The sequence below is a fragment of the Melopsittacus undulatus genome, chromosome 5 (assembly GCF_012275295.1).
Source record: "Melopsittacus undulatus isolate bMelUnd1 chromosome 5, bMelUnd1.mat.Z, whole genome shotgun sequence".
In the NCBI taxonomy this organism is placed as follows: Eukaryota; Metazoa; Chordata; class Aves; order Psittaciformes; family Psittaculidae; genus Melopsittacus; species Melopsittacus undulatus.
This window is the reverse complement of record NC_047531.1, coordinates 58,347,294-58,374,598: the sequence shown is the minus strand read 5'-3', so window position 1 is coordinate 58,374,598 and position 27,305 is coordinate 58,347,294. Positions and strand designations below refer to the sequence as shown.

Sequence of the window (27,305 nt, the reverse complement as noted above, 5' to 3'; positions counted from 1 at the left end):
TTTTTTCCTTCAAGAAGGCTGCTACAGCTCCATTTTAAACCATGGCAATTTTTCTATTTTAGTTATTCCATGTTGGTCTCTTGTATCTAACAGTACTAATTCTTATTCCTGTCAGGTATAAGTTTATCTATTCATGGGGCTGACAAGAGTGTGCAAATCTATCAGAGGAGAACTGCAGCAAGCTATCCAGTGTCACAGCATCCGCCTGTGGTCAGGCATCTTTCACTCCCACAAGTCAGAGGGTCAATAAATATGGAAGCCTCATCTTCTGGATCTAGTATTTTGGCAGTCACTGGTGGAAAAGCAAAAATGCATCAGCCAGGTAACAGAATTGCCTTGACACCTTTTTCAGTTCCATTTCTTGTGTGATGTGCTATGATGTTGTGAAGTGTTATTATTAATAGCATCAGATCATGCTTGCATGGAGATCAATATTTTGATTGTCAGAGCTATCGGCTGACGTTTTGTCTACATTCAGTATGTTTTTGTCAGTTATAGATTATGGGGAGCAACAACAGTTGGGACATCTGAAAGTGGGAAATAAAAACGTAAGTTTAATCATAAAAAACAACCATACAACATGGAGTGATATCCAAAATGTCAAAGCAGAGAGAACATTGGCTACTATTTTTTTAATACTGCTCCCCCTTATATATGTTTAATTCTGATAAACCCTGAGCTAATGGCAATGATGTAGAGGCTACAGGCATACCCAATGGAACTCAGTAATTGACACTAGTGTTGGTTTTGATCAAAAGCACAATCCAGGGCATATTTCAAAGTCATGCTGCTAGAATGCAAACAAAAAACTCTAGATCTGAAGGAGATTTTACAACATAAGTTAACTGGTTAACAAAATGAAACTTTTTAAAAGAAAGCCAGAATCTCCTGGGAACCATCAAATTCTAATTGACATCTTGAGTTCATTCCTTGTTATGTTAATTGCCAGAGCTATTTTAGAAGAATCTTTTCTTATAACAGGGGACTACATTTGTGCTGGCCATATTCAGGCATTCTTCACGGGAAAATGAAACTCTGAATTTCTTTCCTGAGTAGAGCAAATTGCAGCTGTTCATGAAGTCAGTTTTGTAGCTTCTATATTGAAAGGTGTCCATAATCTTCCAGGGTTTCTGCCCAGGAAAAGGGCATGATGCACCCTGTGTGCAGCTATTTGGGTGCCAAGGGACAGAGTCTATTTATGTGAGACAGACAGTTCTGTGTGCTGTCCCTTAGTGTACTTCCATTGCCTTGCAGATCTAGTAGTAAATGACTTAATTTTTTGTAGAAACTGAAAATTTAGGTTATTTATTATGGGTTGCTATGCAAGTCTAGTGCCATGAGTTTCATGCACACATACTATTTAGTCACTATAATCTTTGTCAATACAGATTAATTAAGAATTTACACTGACTCATAACCATATGCTTTGTTTATTTCAGTTCGTCTGTTCACTTGTTTGTCCTTCTATTTTTTCAGCTTCTGTGTTTTTTCTTTTTGTACAGAAATTAGCACTATGAGTACGAAAGTGTTGTTGTTACTGAATATATATGCTCATGATTGCAGCGTGCTAAAGGATTGACAAAAAGAAACCTGCATCAGTTGTGAAAAGATAGTATCTTGAATGTGCACAATAACTATATTCATTTTGAGCTGTTATGCGTTATATGTCTATATGTCGACAGATGTGGCCTGTGCTTTAATATTGAATAATGTACAGGCAATGTATGCTGATTTCTGATTAAGAAAAAGATCCCTTTTCTACTATACCCCAGAGGATTCCTAAAATGGAGCTCATTAGTGAGCATCATTTGGCTGACGATTCTCTGAGGGATTTAGCTTTCAGTACAGTCTTATGAGGTTACTTTTGCCTATCATATTCTGCTCTTTAGACAGTAACAGCATCTATGACCTGCAGAGAACATTCTTGGAGTCTTGGTTCAAAGTGGCATTTGGTAGTGTGTGCTTCACTGAAGAGGAGTTAGCAGTACCCAGAGCCTTAAAGGCTGCAGATTTTTATAAATATGTTGGATGACAGGAATCTTCTCTTAACCAGCTTACAGTGTCATTGTTTCACCTGGAGTGAAATAATGTTTTTATTATTTGGGTCTGACTGTTTAATTCTATATAGGAATACTAAATTTATCTCTGTATCCAGGTTAAATTACAGCCATTTGACCTGTATACAAGTAGAGTCTAAGAAAGATTATGGTCAGGCAGCAATAGTAATAAATAGCATTCCTAAGAGAAAATTTTAATTTACATCTAAAATCATATGTTATTCTTTCTTACTCAGCCACAAATTAACAGCTGTATCTTCATAATTAGCCTTGTACACTAGTTGACCAATGGCAGCAGCTTATCTAAGACGTATAAACATTATAAATGGCTATGGTATTTTAGAAAGAAAAAGTTCTGACATACATTAACCATTCAGGTAACAGATCTTACACCACCATTTTCCAATCTGTGCTCCTGCTGTTTCATAGAGTAAATTTCTCAGGTTTTTGCTTGGTCTAATTTTAAACTGTTCATACAATTTGTGTTCTTTCTTCTATTGGAGTGCTGTTATCACAATCAAGCAGGTCTCACTGTTGGAGTAGTATACATTATAATTAGTCTGAAATTTCCTTTGTTCGGTTAACAAATACTCTGACCATGAAGACAGTCTAGCATGATAGGTTGTACAGAAAGGCATTTCTAATTCTTGTCAATTAGAGAGGCTAGAACCCTGAAAAGATGTGTATTTTTTAACTCTAGTAGCATGCCACTTCTGTTTTCTACACGTTACTTTGTTTCCCTTGGCCACTTTTCTTCTTTCCAGAGTGACACCTTTTACTATTTATCATTAATTCTTTTTAACTGAGAGCTGTTTCTTTTGAATGAAGTTCATGGGTAGTTTCCTGCTAAGGAGGAAGGACAATGGATATTGTTCAGTGTTACTGTGCTCCTTTTCAACTTGTTTCACTGCCAGTTTTATTTCTAGCTGGTAAGGAGCCTGAGATTGTTGACTTCTACTGTTACTTTGGGTATTAGAGTGGCTAATGAGCAGTAAGGTGTCTGTAATGAGCCTTATATTAAAAACAAAACAAAACAAAAAAAACCAAAAAAACTCTAAAAAGTTGTCTTGTGCAAGCTTGCAAAGAAGTCCAGCTCAATCAGGAGAACCTAAACTCTGATTTTAAGCAGATCAGAAGATATCAAGTAACAGAAACAAAAAAACAGAGGAAAATGGAGAAATGAGTGGAAGAAAATGGTTATTAATGGTGAAGACTCCTGATGCCTTTTCAGGTGCTCCTATATGAAGGAAGCTCCTCTTAGAAAGGAGAAAAGCAAAGTAAAGCGATTAGATGGCAAATTTAGATGCAATGATAGTAAGAGATATACACATTCCTTACAGAATCAGGGAGTATTTTTAGTTTTGAGAAACCTCCAGTTACTTTTTCCCAGTTATGCAAGCAGTAGTGGTATATTGTTGTCTAATGGGATACAAGGATATGGAAGCACAGGTTTCAAAACACTTGAGGCAGAATTTTGGAAGCTGTAAATTGTTACAGCCCCCCTGAAAGCAGTTCATCATCAATGTGCCTGTACTGCACACAGGAGGCTTATTTTGAAAGCAATGGTAATCAGCATTTTGGCTGTCTGTAGGAGTAGCAGAACCAAGTACTGAACAATCCTTGAGGAGGTTAAACTGTCATCCCAGTTTGTTATCTCGATGCTGGGGTTAGGCAATTCTGGGAACAAAAATATTCTTGCCTCACTACTGATGACGTTGCATCTTTCGTATGGAATAAGAAGGACTTTCCCACCTGCCCTTTCCACTGATTTCAAATCAGGACAATGTTACCCTCCTTCTCCCTGTTGGTGATGAATTCCTTTATTCTCAGACTCTGCAGAACTTGTCAAACCTAGTTTCTCCTAGGAGTTATTAAATTTGCTAGCTGTGGCAAAAATTGCCTTATTTAGTAAGTCTAAGCAGCAGTAAAGTGAATTTTTTCATTGTGTGAAACTCTGAAATCATCTTAGATCTTCTCTACTTGCAATGCTTGATAACAGCTGTTACCCATTTTATAATAATAGGGATTCAAAAGTTCCCCAGCAAGACATTTTTCTCTGTTCTTCCTGTAAAGGCCTCTGGTTAATCCTTAATGCGTTTTGAGTTTGGTTAATCCTTAATGTGTTTTGAGTTTGCTTAATCCTTAATGTGTTTTGAGTTTATATAGGAGTGTATATATAACAACGTAGATATTCAGTTATATCACTTGTACAGATTAGATCCTCAGGCAGTATGTGCACACTACAGGGAAGGGCTATGTGTGAATCCATTTATTTCCAGAATTTAGTAAATACATAAGGAGTCTTCAATCCAGGAAATGAAGAAAAGTATTCTAGAAATTTCTGCTTTCAAGAGGTTACTGTTCAAAATACTTCCTTCAGAGCCAAAGAACAGTACATTTTGGAATGGAGATTCCTTGCCACCTGAAATGATATAGGCATATCCATGATATTTGAAAGAAATTTAGATTCAATGGCAAGGAAACACTTGCTGAAAGGACTGGTTTCTGGCATTAGAGTGAAAATCTAGTAGAGTCATTGGAATTCAGTGAGAATCCTTTTCTTGGCACTCTTGCTTTTTATGACAAATAGTACCTGAAGTGTTACAAATTTTAAAGGAAGATGTATTTGCAGTAGGCATGCTTTACTTTTAGATTATTTTTTTCTTTTACTTATCAAAATGTAGCATTTTTATTAATGCCTCTAGTTATTAGGTGTGAAAAAAAAAGACAGAAAAGTTAGTGGTGTTGGCCAAAAGAACACCTGACTTATGAGGTAAGGAAAAAAACATGGTTCTTGAAACTGTGGCAATCTAAAGGACAAAAGGAAATGTATGTTTAATGAGCTTAGTCACAACTCAATGAACTTAGAATCATCAAGGAAGCTAGAACTGAATCCTTCAAAATTTAAAATTTACTGTGCAAAAGATACTCTTTTCTCATCACAAAATGTGCACATGCTTGTCAGCATTCACATTTGGTTGTGAATGCTCTTTGGAAGACCTGTATTAGTTGGATGTGATTTTTGGTTAAAACACATTCTCTTTTCTTTGCTGACTGGCAGGATGTGTAGCATACATCTCTCTCATTAAAAGAATAAACTCCTGCAAATAATTATACCAGAAAGCTCTGCCATTGAACTATTTCTTGGCAAGAAACTCTTGCAAGGTCTGGGAATGGCTGATGTAAACTCACATGAACATTCGAAGTCACATTGACAGTAGTGCTGTATCTTACCTATCTAACATTATTAGGGAAGCAGCCTTTTTCAATATGGCTTCTGCTGGGTGTATATAGAGCTTCTTCCCATGTAGAATGAAGCATGCAAAAAGCAAGTAGATTTCAAAAAAGTTTATTATTCCCTTCATTAAGCTGATTTTCATATTACTAAAGAATAGATTTACAAGAAATATCCATATGCAGAAGGGACATAAATGTCAAAGAAACTAGCCTGCATATTTAACTGTTCTCTAGCTGCAGGCTGTGTTCAGTACAATGCAAGTCTGAGTCACCAAATAAAATTTCTCCCATGTTTGTACCTCAGGCGTGAGCTGGAAACACCTCCCTGCTGAATACAAACACAGTTCATTTGCCTGAGTACTGATCCTCTGGAGCCTCCACAAAGCTCCTAATGAGAAGAGCAGTTTGCCTCAATTACAATGAAGACCTTTTTTCATGGGGCTGAGTGACAGGTTGACACATGGTGATTATACAGTACTTTGAAATTAAGAGCTGAACTAGATAACAGATGATGCAGAGCTTGAAATCTTCTATCACTTTGCTTAGTCATTCAGCCTATTTCATTCATCACTTTTCTAGGACAAAAGCCACTTTGAAAATTCCTGTTCCTAAGCAAAAATCTCCTAAAAGGTTCATTCTAGCACTTTTGCAAACAACATATATAAAAAAAATGAATTCTAGGGGACAAAGCACAGTTTTTTCAATGCTATCTATCTTGTTTAATTTAAAAGTATTTGAATTGGGCAGAAATTGCATCCCTCTGTGTCAAGTTTTGCTGCACATGACAAACACAAGTACTGAACCTACCCGGGACCTGTGTACACTCTAAATAAGGGGCTTCAAAAATAATATTAGCAATTTTAAGTGATGGCTTTGAGGGTGTTCTACTTCCCCAGGAGGATGTATTTATAAACTCATCCCTTTTCAAAGAGTTATTTTTCTCTCCTTCCTGCTTTGATCAGTCTCCTCTTTGCTGTTGTAATATGATCTTTCATTCATTCTTGCAATCAGGTATGTATTGTTACTTTAAAATCGGTACTGCTCACCCTCAGATTTTGGCTCTCCTGGCTGTTGTTAGTTTATAACTATGTAGTCACCTCACAAATGGATGTTCTAGATTATTCCACCCTCAGAGAGTTTTTCTCACAAGGAGAAACTTGTCCAAAACAGGGACAGGCAGCCAGGCGTGGCTTTGCATCAGACAGGGAATATTGCTGATCCCAAGGCAAGGTTGTAATGACCTGAGACCGGTCTACCATAAGTGTGTTAAAACAGTTAAGAAAATTCTTGATCACTCTAGCTTATGCTGAAGAAAATAGACAATATGCACAAAATTTTGCAAAATTTCTGAGAAAGTAATGGCCCATTTTACTTTAAAAATAGCTTATAATTCAAGAAGCAATAAGAAAGACTTTGAATAATCAGTTATTATGGTCCTGTAATGCTTGACTGAAAAATGTAACTTTTTTGTAGCTCTATAGTTCTTCCTAAAAGGGGGTTTAGTATTATGTAAGCCTCAGTTTCTAATGTGGAATATGTTTCATATATTCAAAGGAAAGATTCTTGCAGGTAGACTGTCAAAAGATGGAACAAATTAGCTTCTACTTTGGTAAAGTTGCTTTTGAGATCAGAAAAAGGATTTTACTGTAATAGGCTGTATCATGTTACTGATTTTCACAAAAGGGTTGTTCTGGTCCGAAAGACAGCAAGACCTCTTTTCTAGCACCAAGAGGCTGGTTCATTCTGAAATCTCAAAATTAAGTCAGACTTTTCATTTTAATCAAAAAAAAAAAAAAAAAGGAGAGGGGGAGGAGGGAGCTTGCTCCTCAGGTGAGTAGGTATGATACAGGTAAGTGCATCTAGGAATCAGAACCCACTAGAAATTCCAGCCAATGAAATGTACTGTGGTGCCAAAAAAGCCCAAAAGAACTGCATAAAACTCAACACCACAGCTTACAGCAGGCATATGAAGAAAAGATTGCATAATTTTTGATCTGTTGCTTGTTCCAGAAGATAACTCCCATTGGGTGAAGCAGATAGCTGCCTTTCCTTGTTCATGAGTGGCTGGATGCCTCAGGAAAGCAGATGTGCTCTCTGTATGTTGGATAACTCCACAGAGGCACCATATTTGCTGGTCATGTGCTTTGGGTGTGCAGTTCTGTACCTTCTTATGTTTCAGAAGACCAATGTAGCACAAAGCATATGCATTTTTGAGGTCTTCATTACTGATAACATCCAGGGTACTCAATACAGAAAAAGGGAGATAATACTACAGTTTAGTACATTATTTAGACCTTGCTTTAGGAACAACCTAGCACAGGAAAGGAATTCAGGACCTGTTAGAGGTTACTTTATGCCATCAGTCTGCTTCCATGAGACTGTGGAAGGTTTTTAAGAGTTATCAAAACTGCATGTATTTTCAAGTCCTTTTGTGCTGCCAGAGTGCCTGGAAATGACAACTCTTGCTATTCAGATACTCTCCTACTGCTTGAGAAGGAGACTCTGCTCAATACCAGTTACTGAAAATAATCTCTTTTGGACTGGCACTGGGTGTGAACAGCCCAAAACTAGTCCATGCATTTTAATGGTAAAATGTTCTATTTCTCCTTAGTGGGTCTTAATTATAGTATGTTGCAGGGCTTTATAAGAAGGTCAACTGCACCAGTATTAGGGACAGGATTCCTGCTGCTTGTGAGGTTCTCTCAAAGACCAATAAAAATCTGAGTAATATTTTTATATAATCAATACATAAATATTGCCTCAATTCTTCAGCTCCAATTTGTAACTAAATGATGACAGTTATCTTAACCTCTCCCTGACTGGGTCTCCACACACCCACACTGGTAGACTGGAAACATGTCCTTTCCCTGTGATAGTCGAGGGTAGAATTCACTGCTCCATGTTTAGTTTCTGTACAGGAAGGCATATTTCATGGGGTCAGCATGATAGCTCTTGTTTGAGACTAAAAAAGGAAAGGCTTTGTGGTGACACTGTATTTCTGAGCTTCATGGCCCTAACGTGCATGTTTAGGGCTTAAGATGACACTGAGGAGCAGACCCACCAGATCATGAAGGCTGGAGACAAAAGTGAGGGAGGAATGTGATGGCTACCTTTCAGCTTGCAGATGACAGTGAGTATAAAAGGAACAGATTTGTAGAGGAAAGGGGCATTAGTAGCCATGAATCATTATCATCTAGATGAAATCTTCCACTCAGAAATCTCTGAATCTCTGCAAGCTGCAAGGAACAGACTGGGGATAGACTGGATGTGCTTGTACTGTTCAGTTCCTTTTGCCTAAGCATCTGCTGTCAGAAATAGAATCCTGTGCTGGATAGATCTCCGTTCTTCTATCCTGTCTTTAGGATAACCATTTTCATGTTCCTATGCTATGTTCGTTCCTCAGCAGTCTCAGGACAGCAGAAGTTCACCAAATGGTTTAGCTGCTTGTAATATCTGCAGGAATGAATTACCAGGATGTGTTTACATTGTGAATGCAGCGATAGGCTATGGTATAACATGAGCCTGTAAAATTGGTTGTTACATTAAAATCCACCTGGAAGAGACATCTGGTATCTTGTAAAAACTGTCTTGATGTCCCATGTTATAATGAAGTAAGTCTTTGGTGCCCTGAAGTCATCTGCTAAATCATGCCTCTCATCCCCATGCAGCCAGCTTTTCTGCTTGTCTCACCAGGAAATTGCTGACTTGAGAACTGGGCAGTATTTCTGCAATAAACAGTTTATGCAGCAAATATTTTCTTTCTCTCCTCTTTATGAATTGCCTGCTAACAATTTCTGGTATTGTTAAAGGTAGATGGTAACTAAAGGATTTGTCATCCACAAGTAGTTCGATTTTTTCAAACAGGAAAAATGTTTGACCATATGTGATAGTGATCTTTGATAGCTATGTTTATATGCACACTCACAGTATAAGAGGAAGGAGGATAAATTAAAATACAATCATTCTTACTCTATTTTTACATAATGGGAAATGGGCTGAATTGTTTGGCCCATTTAGATCTCAGACTTCTTTCTAGATTCTTATATGCAGCATACAACTGTGCAGAAATCTATCTGCTTATTTACACACTGTGGCTTTGTGCCATTTTCAGACTGCCTCCTGTAGATTTCTATCCCAAGTATTATGACACCATAAAGGATAGCTTTGTCCCCAGCAGGAGCGAACACACTTCAGTGCCCTCTCTCTTTATATTATCAGTGAAGATAAATATTTCCAGGGTGTAATTCTAAAGGCTCACTGTGCAATACTGTCCCTCTACTGATCATGTAAGGATCTACATAGGGGCCATGCAGAGCTGGGTAATTGGTAATATTAATCATAGGAATATGTGACACGCTATGCTTGGGGCTTCTGCATGGACACTGGGTCCTTTCAAACCTTAGGGCATTGAGGCATGCTCTGAGCATAGATGGGAAATGAAGAAAGAGGTTGTATGCTTTTGCACAGCAGTCCGGTGGTTTGGGTGCTAATCCATGTGGGAGATGTGGATGGTTAGTTTTTCTCAGCTAATGTCCCATCTGAACTCACTGCTTAAGAGATGCCTTTTCCTCTTGAACACAATGTTGGTGGGTCTCACTGTCCCCATGCCTACAGTTCATTCTGGCAGTGACTGAATTAGAAATGCAAGAATTAAGGCCTAGCAGGACCCTGTCCCTATAACTTGGTGCTCAGGCTATTTTGACTGTCAGGTTGATTTTTGAGGTATCTCTTTGCATCTAGTGCTATCAATCCATTTAGTCTGTCATTGCCTGTGGAAAAGACATACATAGCATGAGAGAGGTAAAAACCAAGAGTTGAATGTAGGACTCCCCACTTCTCTATAGTTAATTGTCTAATGACAGCCATGGTTTAATGTAGAGAAGAATGGACACCATATATCTTCAAAATATCTTAGTCTCTGATATATTAGTAATATTAGGTGTTTAGAAATCTCCACTACTGCTACTTCTGTGAGATAAGAAAAGAGTTTCTATTAACATAATTAAACATATGTCATGCCTTGCAGTGTATTGCAATACAAAGGAAAACTGTTTTTAAACTGCTTTTCAAAAATATTTCCAGTACTGTTATTACCATACCCTTGACATGACCATGCACAGAGACAGCTATGGCATAGGGTCTTCATGCTAAACAAAATGATTTTGATTTTTAATTCATTTGACTTATGGAAAATTAAGTAGCCCTATGTATTTACTCCAATAACTTTCAAAACTAATAAGGCTTTTTTGTGCTATTACTCTCAGCTTTTGATTCTAGGACACTAACATGCAGACACGTTATTTTATCCATAATCAGTGACAAAACCATTAAGATAAATATTGTTTTCCACATAGTAGAAGATTTGATTAGCTATGCTGAATATTTAACAGAGTATACACTTTATTTATTTTTTTTAAGGTAATTGCTTAACTAATTAAGAGTATTGGGTTATACCCGAGTCCTTAAGTATTTATAGACATATATGACCATCTACCAGGTCAAAGGTTTTTCAGAAGTCTGCAATATTTATGCAGAGTTCACAATATTGTCAATATTAGAACACATAGCATACTATTGCTGTTATGGAGTGCTTTGTCTTAAATCAGAAGTCTTTAAAGGTCTCTCTTTCAATGTGTATCATTACCTATAATTTATAATAATTTCAAAACTGTGGATGTATTCTGTAGATACATGGTGAAAAATCCTGTGACCTACACAAGTACCTCAAATTAGGGAAAACTGGGTCCTTTAAGGTTCTCCCAGTTTACCAATACAGGTACATATGTGCCAGCACTGCCATGCCATACAGAAACTGCTGCAGATGTGGCACACAGCTGGTCTTACCCTTGTAAGTTGAAGTGTCTTAATTATACAAATATGTCAACACATTCTCAGAAAGAATTAAACACATGACTTTTTCTGTCCTTATCCTCACTGCCATTTTCAGAAGGAATCCAAGGCTGGAAAGAAACATCAAAATGAAAGAATAAAGGAACCCGTCTCATACATAACACCCATCGTAGAAATCTGAATGTTGAAGCTGTAAGGCAAAGAATGCTTAGTGGTAAGGAGCAAGGACAGAAGGAAAGCTTCTGGGTAATAGCTAATCCTGGTTTAGAGAGGATCCAAGTGCTGGGTTAGTGGGCCAAAATGTCGCAGGTTGAAAAAAAAGAGCCTTTTTCTTCTGTATGGAGAAGAAGCTGCTCAAGGCAGGATAGAGGGTACATTTCTGCATCATGTGCTGAGAAGCTACTTGTGAAAGAAGACATTCAGGCTTTGCCCTGACTTAAATGAGGCTTTTGATGGGAAACCATGCAGGTCTGAGGGAACTGCACTCTTCTATGGGTGCATCTGCAGGTGGCGTGTGGTAGCTCAGCTGGAAGTGAACGAGAAGCACTCATGCCAGGGAGCAAGGGCCACAGGAGAAAGGTGAGCATAATTCACCAGTATTACTGCCGTATGCATCGCTGGCTTGCAGATCATCAGTGTTAACCTGACCTAACACAAAAGACCTTTTGACATTTCCGAAGATCCTTGTTCTTAAACTGCTGTGGGGAGGGGAAAAATAGGTCTTGCTGAAATGCTGATATTACATCTTTTCATATCTGTTCAAGAGAAAAACAAGACACTGAAAGACATCCTTCGTGATGCAAAACTCATTTGTATGTGGAATCAGCCTATAATTTTAGGAGCTTTTAGCTGTACATAAAGAGGACAAACCCTTCCACCTGGACAAAAGACTTGTAAGGAAACTTTAAAACATCCTCATTTTTGTTTCCTCTTTTTTATTTCCGTTGAAGAAGGCAAGAAGTTCTTTACAGTGAGGGTGGTGAGGCACTGGAACAGGTTGCCCAAAGAAGCAGTGAATGCCCTGTCCCTGGCAGTGTTCAAGGCTAGGTTGGACAGAGCCTTGGGTGACATGGTTTAGTGTGAGGCATCCCTGCCCATGGCAGGGGTGTTGGAACTAGATGATCTTAAGCTCCTTTCCAACCCTAACTATTCTGTGATTCTATGATTCTATGTCTACAACAGACTTAGTGAGAACCAATGTTTTATGTTTGATATGAAGCTGACAAGGATGAACTCAAACGATCCTACTGATATTAAATTTTGGACCTTTGTAATCACAGACCCATAAAATTGATTATATTTTGAATATTTGGCTACTGATCACATGTATTTTAAGCATACCTAGTATTTCCTTCTCCTATAACTATATTTCTTTATTCTTCTGTTTCATTTTTACATTATATTTTGTTTTATCATTCTTTCCCAGTGTAAAACTCTGTATATGACAGTCTGAAGAGCAGCAATGAGAAATCAAATAATTTTAATATAGGAATATATATCTAATATAATCACAGCAATAAGATTGATGCACATAGTAACACTGGCATCAAGTTTATGCTGCAGGAGAGAAAATTGCTTAGGCAGAAATATTATTACAATACTTCACTGGCTGGTGAGGAATAAAGCAGGTTATGATCTAGGATTTCTTACTGAAGACAATCTGAGATTCTCTGCCCAATGTAACAAAAGCAGCTCTAAAAGACTTGTTAGGAAACATGTCAGCCTTCCACCTAATGATTCATAATGAGCTATCTCTGAGCCACTGCTTTCAGCCCAACTTTACCTTGCTAGGAAGACTCATGTGTTTTGATTACAGATATTTGCATACAATTTATGACTTGAAGAACACCTTTTTTTTCTGGTGTGGTAACTGAACCAATATGTTTTTCATCCATTGAGGTTTGTTGTCCAATGTAGTCATGAGATGGATGCCAAGAAGACCCACTATGCTGTACATTTTATTTAATTCCTGTCACAGAAATGAGAAATGTCAGGATTGAGATTAGTTATAGCTATGGATTTCACATGTGAGCATAGCCCTAACTAGCATGTCTAGGTAATGCTTTAAACATTGTCCATTTGAAACTGTAGTTTTGTTGTAAATGACCTGTCTAGCACTCACAATGAGAAGCCAGTAGAAAACATATCTGCAAGGGGGGGATCCTTTGCCCCACGTTGATCTGGGTTTGCCTTTAGTAAAAAAGCTACCATGTGCACCAGCTTTCTGTTTGCTTTAAAGAAGAGGTTCTAGTGAAGAGGATTAACTTCTATGTGGGAACTACAGGCAGTAGTTAATGTAGCAAAACAAACCTGCTCATATTAGAATGATGTTTGCTCTTGCTAAGTACTGCCCTGTTAGAGGTGGATGGCCCTGGGATAGGAGGGCCATCTACTTGACTAGCATACTAGTTATTTGCTACTCCTATTTAATGTTCATGCAGCCATTGTGAAAGTACATTTTTGCTGCCAAGATGATTTTTTAGTTTTTTTTTAAAAAAAAAAGAAATAACCTCATTGTACTGATAGAATTTGCTGGTGCTGCCTTCTCAGAAAGGTCATTTGAAGCTGTACATTTTTCCTTACAGAAACTTCTGGAACTGTAGACAAAGCATTTGTTTTCACTTGCTGAGTTAATTGGAAATGAGGGGGCAAAGAAGAGAAGATGTGCTTTCAGAAATCAACTGAGTCAAGTATTTATATTCTGACCAATAAGCAGAGCCTAAGTGGTAAAACTTCTCAAGAAGCCCTGGCTACCAGTGAATTGCAAAGATCAGTTCTGTTCTCATATGTCCATCCAAAAATACAGAGTAAATGTGTGCCTTTTATCGTGTATTGAGAAACAGCAGCACTTTTTCCATCAGCTTAATTTTGTATTCTTTATTTGGATGCCAAATACTGAAACTCTGTGTTTTTCTGTTCACCCAAGTGCTGAGGCTCAATTTCAGACCACAGTGTGAGATTGTCCATCTATAAATTTGATTTGCACATCACAGCACATGTATAAAAAATGTACAGTATTTAAAAAATTGGGCTCCGGGTGTTTACTATGCAGGAAAATAGGCCTTGGCTTGTAAAGTTCGTGTCTGAAAACTTGATTGCGATAATTGGCTAGATACTAATGCATGTAACAGGATCTCATCCAACAAGAACCTGAGTGTGTTCTTAATTTTAAGCAGACACAAAGTTTCTCTCGCTACAATGGGAATTACCTTGTTTAACATTAGTACCTTTCTACATAATTTGCTTCTGTGATACATGTGATCATTTTAATATTTAGAGACATGTTAAAATTCTGGTTTAAGACAAGCCATCTCTTAAGGTCCTTTCCAACCCTAACTATTCTATGATTCTATGATCAGCCTCTAAAAGTGTAGTGCCTTTTAGAAATCTCATTTTCCTACACTAATTAGTAGACACCCTTCAAAGAAAATAAAGGGAAAATATGTTATTTTATGTATTACTTTATGCATCAATGAGGAAATCAGAGTAGATGCTGTTAACTAGTTTAAAATTATTGCAGTTGAACTAAAATGTCTCAGTAAGATAAGAAAAATTATCTGAGATTTTAAAAAAAATCACATAAAATTTGATAAATTTAATATTTGCTTCACTTTTATTTGATTATGTTTCTATGGAAAGAGGTTCTTTCCCTTCCAGCCTTCCAGTCAATATTGCTTAGAGTTTACTCAGTGAGACATGTCACTGATAAAACATAAACCAGCAGCTGCTAAAGCAAGAAGGAAATGCTAAAGTGATCTAGCATTTAGCATAAAGTGACTAGGCTAGTGATCCGTCAGGAGCAGCAGTGATACTATCTTGTTTTGTGGCATCAGAGATCCATAGCAAGATAAAGAAAATATCTCTGGGATATGGGAGAGAACACTGTGAGGTTTTTTTCCCAAAGAGCTGGTAGGCTAAAGCCTCTGTCCACCAACAAATCAGCAATCATTACTCTGGCCAGTCCATGACCCATCACATAAAGGTTGTTTCTCTCAGCCAAAAAAACGCATTGCTCCCTCCTGCAAAGTGAGTGCTGAGGGAGATGAAGGGTAGAAGCAGGTGTGCCCTGATTCAAGCATGTTTATTGACACAGTGAAGATCATGGGAAGAGTATCCGTGCCACCGCTTATTTTAAAGCTATGTTGTTGGCAGATACATTTCTTTTTCCCCTTCTGTCAGTGAAGGCAAGTTTGTGGTTAGCCATATATTATATCACAAATAACTGGTAGAAGATAAATGCCTAGAATTTCAAGTGAAGTCAGACTGGATGATGTCCTAGATCTGGTACTTGTGCAGTGAGGTTAGATATTAAGGCTACCTTGAATCAGAGAAGTATGTAAGGCTGAATTGCTGGAAATTCCCCATACTGCAAATGGGACAAATACAGTAGCAGAGATTTGAATGCAGCAAAACTTGTCTTGGCTTAATAGGCTCAACAGAAGTCAGGCTTAGGCTGGACACTTTATGATCACTTTCTAGACAGTAGGTTTCATTAATTGAAAAGTGGCTTTGAAATTGGTCATGATCTTCAACAGTTTCATTTTATTAACAGGCCTGTGGTTAGATGGTCCATCAGATATCAATGCTTCAGGACCTCTATTGCTGGCTGCCTGTCACTTCCTTTCTCCCTGGCCCAATTCAGCTTTGTTGAAGATGCTGCAGGGATTCTGCTACCTTCATGTCTTTTGAGGAGCAGTGATTCGGGTGTAAACAAGGATAGAGGATTTGGGGGAGAGAGATATTTTGCATTTGTCACTATCGACATTATTTTGCTCTAGCTAAGGTTAAAATTGCAGTTTTAAGTTGGATTAGAGATGTAAATATGTAATCATTTATGTTACAAGTGGTAGCTGAGTGTTTAACAAGAAACTGAATGATATCACTTGCAAAGCTGCTCAACTGAGTTGCTGTCAATTGCTTACCTCTCTGCTCCATCCTATCACTTATATAGGATATATTGTTTATACAATGCTTGGTGAATTCTGCTTCACAATTATATGAAGAGCTGACATTTTACCCTACTGATGATGTGTTGTTGCAATAGTAATCCTATTCAGTACGAATGGAACTGCAGGTTCAGACCCCTGGTGCGTGCGCTTGGCTGATAAGCCACTGGCGCAAGGGCTTATGACTGAAAGTGGGCTTATGACTGCCCGCTTATGCCCGCTAACTGCGGGCTTATGACTGAATGCCTCTAAGTCAGAATCCTGCCTAGACACTTGACATTGAACCAGGAGATGACAGTCTTGCTCAGAATGTGTGGGTTAAAGCCCTTCCTGAATCTTCATCAGTGAAGACAGGCCTTCCTCATAGGAAAAGGAAAACTCCTCTCTTCAAACCCAGGCTGGTGGAACTCATCCAGCCTTGTATGGTCTTCCATCTAAGAGAAGGACACTCTTACAAAACCTATGACCTGAGGACTTTGCTGTCACCGTCCTAGCTCGCTAGGCCTGGCAGTTAAACCTCAGGTGTAGAGAGTGGGACCAGTTCTGCTCAAGCTGCTCCTCACCTAAAATATCCCCTGCGCAGGCTGGAAGGGCTTGCTCTCACTTGTCTGTAGTGACAGGCGAGGGTTGAATCGGTAGGTGACAAGGTGCATGGGAAGCTGCAGATCCAACCTTGCATGTGGGCAGACCAGCACGTGGGTAGCTTGAGATTACTCAGGAGATATCAGTCCTGGTCAGACACTCCCTGATTGCCTAAGCACTCTTTTCAAACCAGATCTGCATATCCCACTCATATCCCACTTGGTCATTGTGCTTGTAGTACGTGTGGTTAAAGCCCTTCCCAAAATCTTGGCTCTCAAAGCCAAGCCATCAATCAATTGTTTATACAGAATATATTGTTCTGTCTTTTCTAGCAGCTGCAGTATTTTTCCATGGTCCCTAGAATTCTCTTCTGGGGCTAATCCTAGGCTCCCACCTCTGAGGCCATCCGCATATTTCCTTAAGCTGCTGATATATGCATAATCAGCTGTCTCACTTAAGTAATTCTCTTTGTTCTACACCATTAAGTGCTGACTCCTGCTGCTTCTATGACAGATCACTTTTCAGGAATCTACAAGGGGAGCCGTCTCTGATGTTAACAGTAGGTCTTTGCCGTGGAACAAAGAATATTCCAGGGCAAGCATGAGACAGTTTGAATTTATAATAATTTAACATTGGGAAATAGAAAGAGCTGAAGTGGGTGTTTGTTTACCCATTTTGAGATCTGCATTTCCAAAAAAAAATGGATTTTTAAAATATTGTTAAGCGATTTTGTGCCCAAGAATATAATTCATGGCTCTTAGCAAGGCAGTGGTGAGATAATAATTTGGTGAGGGGAGGAGGAAGATACAGGAGGGAATTCAGAATGAGACCAGCTTGTTATAGGCAGACTGTAGAAGAAAGAAAAATGATTCCATCAAAAGCATGAGTGATAGCCTCTAGTGAGGCACAGTAATGGGCTAAATGACCTGAAGGTTTCTTCTTCTACCGTGGCTTTTTTGTTGTGAAGAGGCACACCTCGAACAGATGCTTTTGTGAAAGGTTTTGTTGCCACTCTAAAAACCAGCCATATGCCCAGTAGCTCCCTCTTTTTCTCTGGCTATATCCCAGCACCCTGTTACCAGAAGCATAAGGCTCTTTGCCCAGTATCTTTTCCTGTCTATGCTCAATGCACATCTATCTTTCTCTGCATGGAAAGGGTACATTTTCAAAACTTCCTGCTTTCTTTGCTTATGTTGAAAGAACAATGAAATTGGCAAATCTTGTGCCTATTTACATGTGCAAATCAGTTTAAAACAGTGACTCACTAGCTGACAGTTTTGTTCTGCAGTGCTTTTAAACAGCAACCATTGTGTAGAAGTGTTAACCCCTTTGAAACTGACTCCAGTATTGCAGTGCTTCCTAGACCACAGCATGCCACCAGCTTGGCATGTGAGAACTTACAGTGTCCTGTGGCTGAAATATGCTGTCCATGGTCTTTTTGTCCTGATAGTTGGTTTCTGTCTCAAGACTTAATTCATCCTTTGTGTGTTTTATTTTAGCCTGGTTGTTCCTGTAGTGCTGTGTCATTTGTAACAACAGGTCTTGTCTGTTTTCCCATTTTGGAGTTAGTTTTGTAGATGGTATGGTGGGATGATGCTCATGGCATGGTGCTGTGTGTTCACGTGAATAAGGTGACTGATCATTACAAAGAATGTTGTTTCATTCTATTTAGCTCTATGTCAGTCCATGTTCTATTTAAAGCTGCTTGGTTTGAAGAAAAATTGGTTCTGCCAGTGGGGGGGGGGGGAAATTAAGTAGCTTTATTCAATGTGTATGCTCCCTCACCTCAAAGCCTCTTGGCTGGATTTTCTACCTCCCTATCACAAATTCCATCAATCTCTTCAATTTCTTCAGAAGGAAGAGAGGATTTGCAGGTTAACCATCTGGAAACGCAAATATGGATAAAACCAGACATACAGAAGACAGATGTGGACTTTTCAGAAATTCTTAATGCAATACAAGAAAGTAAGTTATTCCTTGGATGCAGAATTTGGTTTATGGTAGAAGAATCAATTGAGATGCATTGAGATTATAACCAAAGGAACATACAGAGTGATTAACTGAATTATAAGTATGTATTACTACCATCTCTGAGAAAGTTTAATGGGTTATTGAAGGCCTGTAAGAAATCTTTTACTGAGAAGTCATGGTAAGATTTGAATTATTATGTGCCTAAGGATTCCAACAGTATTTATTTCCAATGCAGAAGCAGTCAGAAGTACTGATTCCTATTACTTTAATCAATTTTTTGCACTCTTGAATTTCTGTGTGAACTAAAACCAGCAAGCAAATGCTGCAGTCTGGGATCTAAGACTGGATTTGGAATTCCAGCTGTTTGGATATATTCATATTTTTGCAGCTGGAAATTACTGGAAGTGGAAACATCACAACAACTGAATGTCTGCATGTCATAGATACAAGTGAAAAGAGACGGTTTTACGCAGTATATATGACTGGTGTGGACTAAGATTTGATCGGTCCGCCGTTTCTAAATCCAACTGCAGAATAAACTGGAGACTTGTGCTAGAAGAATTACTACTGTTAACATCAGTGGAAGACACACACCCCCTACTCAAAACTGATGCAACTCTGGAAGCCAAAAGATTCTGTAATTTCAGAGGAAAATTTACATAGTAGATTGAAAAATTTTATACAGGCCAAGAATCAAAATGCATGGTATGGCTTTCTGGTTTCCTTCTTTTCCAGTTTTATTTTAATCTGGGTGTTTTGTGTAGCAATTTTCTAAAGTGAGAAACACCAATTTATATTCTTGAATGACAAAAGATGTATGTGAACATATAAACCCCTGCAATGCACCCTATTTTTGCCATATGAATAAGGAACAATACAGTGTTAGCATCAGGTTGTTTGGTGGTGGAAAACTCTCAGATTAGCACGATGACATGGGTAATTAAATCAACTTGTTATTTAAGCTGTAGGTTTAGGGTCAACCCTCTATTTTGTAACTCTAAAAGCTTTTCGTATCAGGAAAAATTAATATAAGATTTTACCTTCTCCTCTATTCTCTGCAACTCCACAGCCCAGACACAGGCCTGGGTGCCACTGGGATGTGGACCAGAGAGGCTGAAAAGGCACTGTTGTCTTTCAGAGGCTGAATAGACAAGATAGCTAAACAAGGATGAGAAAATTCAAGTTGGGAAGAACCCATTTTGGCATAGAGGAAACAGTTATCTTCTCCATTTCAAGCATATGACTGAGGAGAATAAAAATGGATGATTTTTTTAAAACAGTAGGACATCCAGATTAGATTTATTAATGGTGTTTGTCCAAAACAGCTTCTTTTTTAAAAATGACTGTATCTCAACTTCCCTTGGTATAACATCATATCTCAGTGTCATGCACTCCGATTATATCCCAGTGAAGAATAACACCAAATTTCATTCAACAGGGCATAGGTTTGCTTATAATCTCAAATGTTAAACTTCTAGATAAAGCCCCTAGTTTCTTTCAAAAGTAGGCTAATTTTTTGTGGTCATAAAGAAGGCATTCATCTGACTTGAACATAGGGGTTTGCAGTGAAAGTATCAAGATCTGGACTTATTGTCAAAGCTCCCTTTGTGATGAACAGAATATGACTAGCATCTCTACAGCCCAGTTTGTCTCATTTTAAAGTAGGTGTCTAATCTAGAGTAGATGACCTACAAGTTGGAAGTGGCCATTTGCCTCAGTTGCCTGTACACAGAATTTAGGGAGATAAACTAATGTGAATCAGGACCACAGCTTAGACACAAACATCCACACTGCAGTTGTGTAAATGTTGGTAATTCCTACCCTTAGTGAAAGAAATATTTGCAAGTGATTAATGGATATAGACTGAATAGAAGTAGGCTCCCAAACAGTTTTAGCAAATTTAATACAATTCCAAACCTATATAGCATTAAATAATCTTTTAAGAACTGATACTTTGATTTATAGATTATTATTCAAGCCATTGTACAGTTTTAGCGTCCTTGGAGACTGTTCTTAATTTATCCAGACCAGATGCAGTTGCTGTTGGGAAGTTCATCTCTATGTACTTCAGCTACATTTTCTTCTGGAAAGACATGTACGACCTAGTTTGCAAAGGCTTTTTATGGGTCTACAGGAGTGTCTTGTTACCTACAGTCTGTTCTGAATATCAAATACTTAGGATAAACATGCCTAGATACGTTTTTCTAGAGTCATTGCTCTGATTTTTGTTAGCGTTGAATGAAAATTTCCAAAGTTTAATAATGCTTTTAAAGACTACTTGCTAATGTGAGTTTCCTGAGTATTTCCCTACTCAGGAGGTACCTTATGAAACTTTAGCTAGCTGATATGTAGAATCATAGAATCATAGAATGGTTAGGGTTGGAAAGGACCTTAAGATCATCTAGTTCCAAACTGCTGCCATGAGCAGGGATGACTCACCCTCGACCATATCACCCAAGGTTTGTCCAACCTGGCCTTGAACACTGCCAGGGGTGGAACATTTACCACTTCTTTGGGCAGCCTGTGCCAGTGTCTCACCACTTTTGATATAGCCCAGGATACAATTGGCTTTCTGGGCTGCTAGTACACACTGCTGACACATGTTCAGTTTCTCATCAACTAAAAGTTTCTTACTCACAAGCCTGTACCTGTGCCACCACCCCAGCCAGGAGCAGAGTAGCTGCAGGGCACAGGGGACAGCCATGGCCCTGGTCACCTGGTACCTCCATGGTGCTGTGGAGCCATGGCCAGACAGAGCAGGGCTGGGGGGAGGTTGAGACCAACCCTGCTCTGGTATCAGTGGAGCAGCATCTGGTTCTAGGTGGGCCTGAAATTGTCCTAGGACCTGGGCAGGATGGGGGAAAGCTGGCAGTCCAGGCAGGGACAGTCAGAGCTGGCAATGCCCTCAGGGACATGGCAAAAGCTACCAAAGGCTTTTGTGCTTTTTTAACTAGTTATTACACTGACAAGATGGACTTCTTGTGGAAAAGCAGTAGATAGCTTTATTAAAATAAAACCAAAAGACAAAGTGCTCAGATTTCAAACTTTTTTCATGCATTTTTATAGTTTGCTTAAGCATATGAAACTTGCCATTGCAGTAAAGGTAAAACTGTAAGAAATCTGTGGCTTTTTAGAATGTTTTTCAAAATCCACTTTACATTGAATTTCACTAGATTTAATAGAAAACAATTTGATTCTCTCATTTTCACTCTCACAATCTGGAAGCCAGAAATCAGTGAGCTTCCCAAGGCAGGGTTGTTGATCCACTGGGTAGTCACTGCATTTTGCATTTAACATGATAAAAAGTTCTGGGCTGTGTGGTATCTGTAGGAAAGCCTCCTTGGAGTAAAGATTGGTGAATTGTACCTGCCAGCCTTGCTGAGTGCAGAAAAATGTTTGTATCAATTAGTCCAAGTGGGTGCTGTAAAAACATAACATGTTGTACAACAAGATGCAGAAAGCTTCCTGATTTTTCATACTCAAAGTATTTTGCTTTGCACGTCTCTGCTAAATATGTTTTCTACTCAGTACTTTTATTATATTTGCATTATTTTATTCTGCAACATTGGTGCTTTAAAACCGAATAATTTTTCCACCACTATAAATATGTAGAAATTACAGTAAAAATTTTTAAGGAAATTAATTTTTTAGTGTTACTGATAGCCCTAAAAGCTTCCAAAGAGCAGTTTCTGAATATTGATCTTCAGCTTTGCCCAAAGCTGGGATATGCTTGATGGCATGGTGTGACAACTAGTAATAAAATGACAATTAATGAACAGAAACATGACCTCTGAGCATGTTTCCGTATTGACACACAAAGTTGTAGTTAGGTCCCATTTCTAAATGAAAATGCATAATTTTAGGCACCTCAGTTTTTGAGCGTCCATCTTCAGAAAGTTACAGGAGTTATCTTACCTTTGAGTCCTACCTAAATCAGCTTCTTGGTCCAAAGTGGATTGTAGACCCACTGAAATTATGTATGGACCTTCACTCAGAACTTCCCAGCATTCAGTTTTCAGAATACTTGGTTCTACTCAATTTGGGATGAAAATATATGTATATCCATGTTTCTTTTCAAATCCTCAAGGGATTCTGAATTATCAAGTCTTTCAATGTTTTTCCACAAAATAGAATATGAAGTGGAGAAAAGAACTTGCATATTTAAGCTGATCTAAATCCAGGGGGAATTCTTAATATCTCCTGTAGCAATGTGCATGATGCTCTGTGTTCCTGTTAAATTTCACTGCTTAGAAAGACATTGATTATACACCAGCACCAGTCTGTCTCCAGAATATATATGATAAAATTATTATGTATCATTCTGTTAAGATCATGTATATCATGATCTGAAGGAACAGAAAAGCTGAAGCCCTGGTTATTCCTTTTGGCTGTGTAGGTGTTCATGTCCATTGGAGTGGAGTAGCTGAGCTTGCTATAGGCAGCAGGAGAGTACCATCATTATTAAAGGAAACAGGATTTGGTTTTATAATTACTTATTTATATTTGCAGAAAAGCATTGTATTCATTTTTTTCCTAAGTAGCTGGTGAGACCTGGGACAGGAAATGGTCTCGGCAAATGTTAGGTCTCCATGTTTAGTGTCAGTGGCTGCAATACTAAGAATGTATTGTCAAAAACATACACAGCACAGCAATTGTGTAAAAAAAAAAAAACATGTAAAGAACTCAACTTTCTCACCTTTATTGCAACTGAAAAAAAGTGACAGGCATCTTTAATGCTGATGAGGTTGTTAAACATGTCTCTTTACCAGTTATGAAGCTAGCAACCAGCATGTCAATTGCCTATATACTTCTGATTGGAGCAGTATTCTACTACAGGCAATCTGGACAGGTCCTGTAGCTAATTTCACTAATGCTGTGATTCACTGCTTCCACAACTTCTAGTAACTGCTGAGATGGGTTGGATTTTACTGTGACCTTGAAATAAGATTTTTTGCTCCTCACAAGTCTTCAGAATAATTTAGTAATTCTCTGCTTGAAACCCCCAGACACATTCACTCTCTTACACACCAAGTTGTGTACTGCAAAACACTGACTTAACCGTATTTTGCAACCTAAATCATTACTGGCACTTCAGGAAGCAGCAATTCTAATATCTCAAAGGCCTCATCTTAATTGCCAAGGCAGTCTTAATGGCAGGTAAAAGCTAATTCTAATTCCCTTTGGCATAGCATGCAGGCAAAACTTTCATTTCTACATCCTCCATTGCCTCTGCAACAGATATATATCATGAATAATCTTCAGAAAGCTTCACTATTTAATTAGTTTTGTATTTTCCACAGTTGTTTTCAGACTATATTGAGGTGTTGATCATATACAGGATCATGTGTTGCTCTCATGGAGGGATTCTGCTAGTTTTAAAGTGAAAAACTCCATCACGGATGTTTGTCTCTAACGGTATTCCAGCACTTTCACAAAAGTAAGATCATAGAATCATAGAATCACAGAATAGTTAGGGTTGGAAAGGACCTTAAGATCATCTAGTTCCAACCCCCCCTGCCATGGTCAGGGACAATTCACACTAAACCATATCACCCAAGGCTCTGTCCAACCTGGTCTTGAACACCTCCAGGGATGGAGCAGTCACAGCTTCCTTGGGCAATCCATTCCAGTGCCTCACCACCCTTATGGACAAATAAAATAAATGGACTGCTAGTAGAAACAGCCTTAAAATGGCAAGAGTAAATTGACACCTGCAAAACAAAAAGGACGTTTTAGACCTTTGATCTGTTCACAGACTGTGATGTTACACACAATTTAAAAGAGAATGAAGTGGGTGAAGCTATTACTCCCAATAACTCTATAAAAGTTGGGATCCTGCAGAACAGAGGGTGCTGTCTAAAACTGATGAATTATGATATGAAGTGCTAAGTAGGGATTAAATATTGTGCAATACTAATACTGAGATACAAAGAATGATAGTTACTAAACACCTGTTAATTTTGTGCAATATTCCTTATTGTTATGCTATGTGAAAAAAAAATACTGTTACAGGTATTAAAACTCAGAATCTCTATTAAAAATTATGTTGCTTAAGTTAGCTCATTTGCCTAGTGGATTAATTTGACGTGAAGACCTTTCTGTTGTTCCTAAAATTTCTAGGGGCTTTCTAAACAAAAGTTTTGTAACCAAAAATACAATGTATGTCATTAACCTTGTCCTTATTTTATGCATGAAAATGAAGAAGAAGGGTTCTTGAATATCTTGATAAGGTTTTCTTTTTTTATCTAGCTACAGCTCTAATAACACATTTAAGATACCATAGGAGACATACAAAAAGGGAGCAAGCTCTTCTCTGTGTTCATGATTGACAGGAAAAGAATAATATATTTAATTTGCAGCATAGGTACATATTCAGGACAAATATTATGAAGAAAACTTTCTCCTGCTTCTTATATTGAAAAATAGGCCACCTGCAGAGACTGTGGAGTCTTCAGAGGTCTTTTAAAAAGGTTTCTTAAGCTTAGCTATAGCCCCTGAAGAAGGGAAAGGTGAAAAGGAGGTCAGAAAATGCTCATGATGGTTGGCAACAGCTAATGGCTGTTAATTTCTGGCAGCTATTTGGTCTCTCCACAGCAGGGGGATGGATTTTTATACCTGCAGCCAGTAGTTAGATATGGAACTAAGCGGCCACCAGCAATTAGAGATTTTTGTCTGTTCCCTTTTAATATAAATTCTTGTCCAAAGGAATTGCAACTGCCTGTCACTAGGTTAAGGAGGCTGCAAAACGATTGGAAGGCTATTGCACAAAAGAAGAACGATTCCAAAAGTCACTCGAGTTTGTGAAAATGTGTGAGCAATAGTATGTTACACACATTTTTGTCAAGAGTGATAGGTGTTTGATCCTACACTGGTCAGGGGAAGGGGCTCAGTAGCTGGCTTTTGGGTGTCCCTTCAGTTACAACTCTACAGTCATAATACTGAGTTTTGCTAACTAAACATGATGTTGGAGAGATGAAGTCCATCCACGGCTAAAGCTTGATCCTCAGCCAGTGCATTTTTCTTCTCCTCACACACATCTCTTAATTACCCTTTTGCACCAGATGTGCAGCAGTGTGGGGATTGCGAAGGTGGACCTTGCTGCCTGCAGCCTGCACACCCTGTGTCTCTCATGTAACAGCTGCTCTGTCGGCAGATCAATGACCCGTATATGGGACTGTAGACTTGCACAGCAGTGCTGCCCACAGCTTCTCATTGTCTCCTTGCTCCGCAGAGCAAGGAATATCACCCTAAAGCTAACGTTGCTCTGATCTTGAGTACAGTACCTGCCTTTAACTCATTCCTTCTACTATTTTAATTTTAATTAGAGTAAAATTAACATATGACCTGGCATTGCATAAAAGTGGAGGAAATTCAACCTATTTACTAAGGCAGCTATCTCCCTTCAGGACACCGCCAGGGCTTCCCCATGGGGGTAGCAGATCAGGGCCTGGCAGCCTCAATCTGTCCCACTGCCTGAGCCAGGGGGAACGCTTGGGCAGTGGGACACTAGACCATGTCCCTAAGTGCCACATCTAGATGTCTTTTAAATACCTCCAGGGACAGTGACTCCACCACTTCCATGGTCAGCCTGTTCCAATGCTTGATCTTTTTGGTGAAGAAACTGCTTCTAATATCCAATCTAAACCTCCCCTGGCACAGCTTGAGGACGCTTCCTCTCATCCTATGACTTGTTATATCAGAGGAGAGACTGATCCTACCTCACTACATCCTCATTTCAGGGAGTTATAGAGGGTGATAAGGTCCCCCCTGAGCCTTCTCCAAACTAAACAACCCCAGTTCCCTCAGCTGTTCTCCATCAGACTTGTGCTCCAGGCCCTTCACCAGCTCCATTGCCATTCTCTAGACATGGTCCAGTGCTTCCACCTCTTCCTTGTAGTGTTTTGATGCATGACCTGGGGCTGTGCAGCAGGTAGATCTGAATGTGCCAGGTTTATATGCACCAAAACATGCCAAACTGTGCAAAGACAAACTTCTGCCCAGCCTTATTTACTTAATGTGTTTCAAGTAACAGTATTTATTTGACATCTGCCTCTGGCTGCCCCACAGATCAGTATGACTTCTAACTTGATACTTTGTGTACTAGGTTAAAAATATATTTATTAATAAAATAAGAAATTTTCAGAAACCACCCTAATCCAGAAGGTAATTGCTTAAGCCTCTTAGCCCAAGAGATGCTGAGGAGATACTAATGTATCAAGCAGATTGCTTATTTGTCATCAGAGAGGTGATGTGGTATCCTCGATCTTAAAGTGTCTCACTGGTGAAAAAAGCAGTGTGCATCAAATTTTAAACTTACATGATACATACTTACACCAGAACTAAAAAGTGTGATTGTTGATGGTGTTAAAATAGGGAGTTTACTTGGTTCAATGGTGATTTGAATGTATATTTTTATTTTTGTTTTTAGTAGCTAAGGATGTCAACATTTTTTTTGATGAGTTAGAAGGTGTGAACAGCCCTTCCAAAGATGATGACTCCCTGCTTCACCATGGTAACTTGACCAGTACCTCTGATGATGCCAGCAGGTTGGAAGTTGTGGGAGAGGTAAGAATTATTAATGTAATAATTATTCATGTCCATTGCAGAAAAGAACATTTGATTTTTGTAATTTATTTTTTTTAATTGTATTAAATTAAAATGA

The 27,305-nt window shown here is 38.6% G+C and overlaps 1 protein-coding gene across 1 annotated transcript in view; it reads left to right on the top strand.

Annotated features, from left to right (window-relative positions):
• Positions 1-27,305, top strand: part of ANO4 (anoctamin 4) — a 209,844-nt gene that overhangs the window by 86,462 nt on the left and 96,077 nt on the right. The window contains 3 exon segments of the mRNA XM_031044913.2: positions 116-322; positions 18,527-18,637; positions 27,072-27,208. Of these exon segments, the coding sequence (XP_030900773.2) occupies positions 116-322; positions 18,527-18,637; positions 27,072-27,208 (455 nt within the window).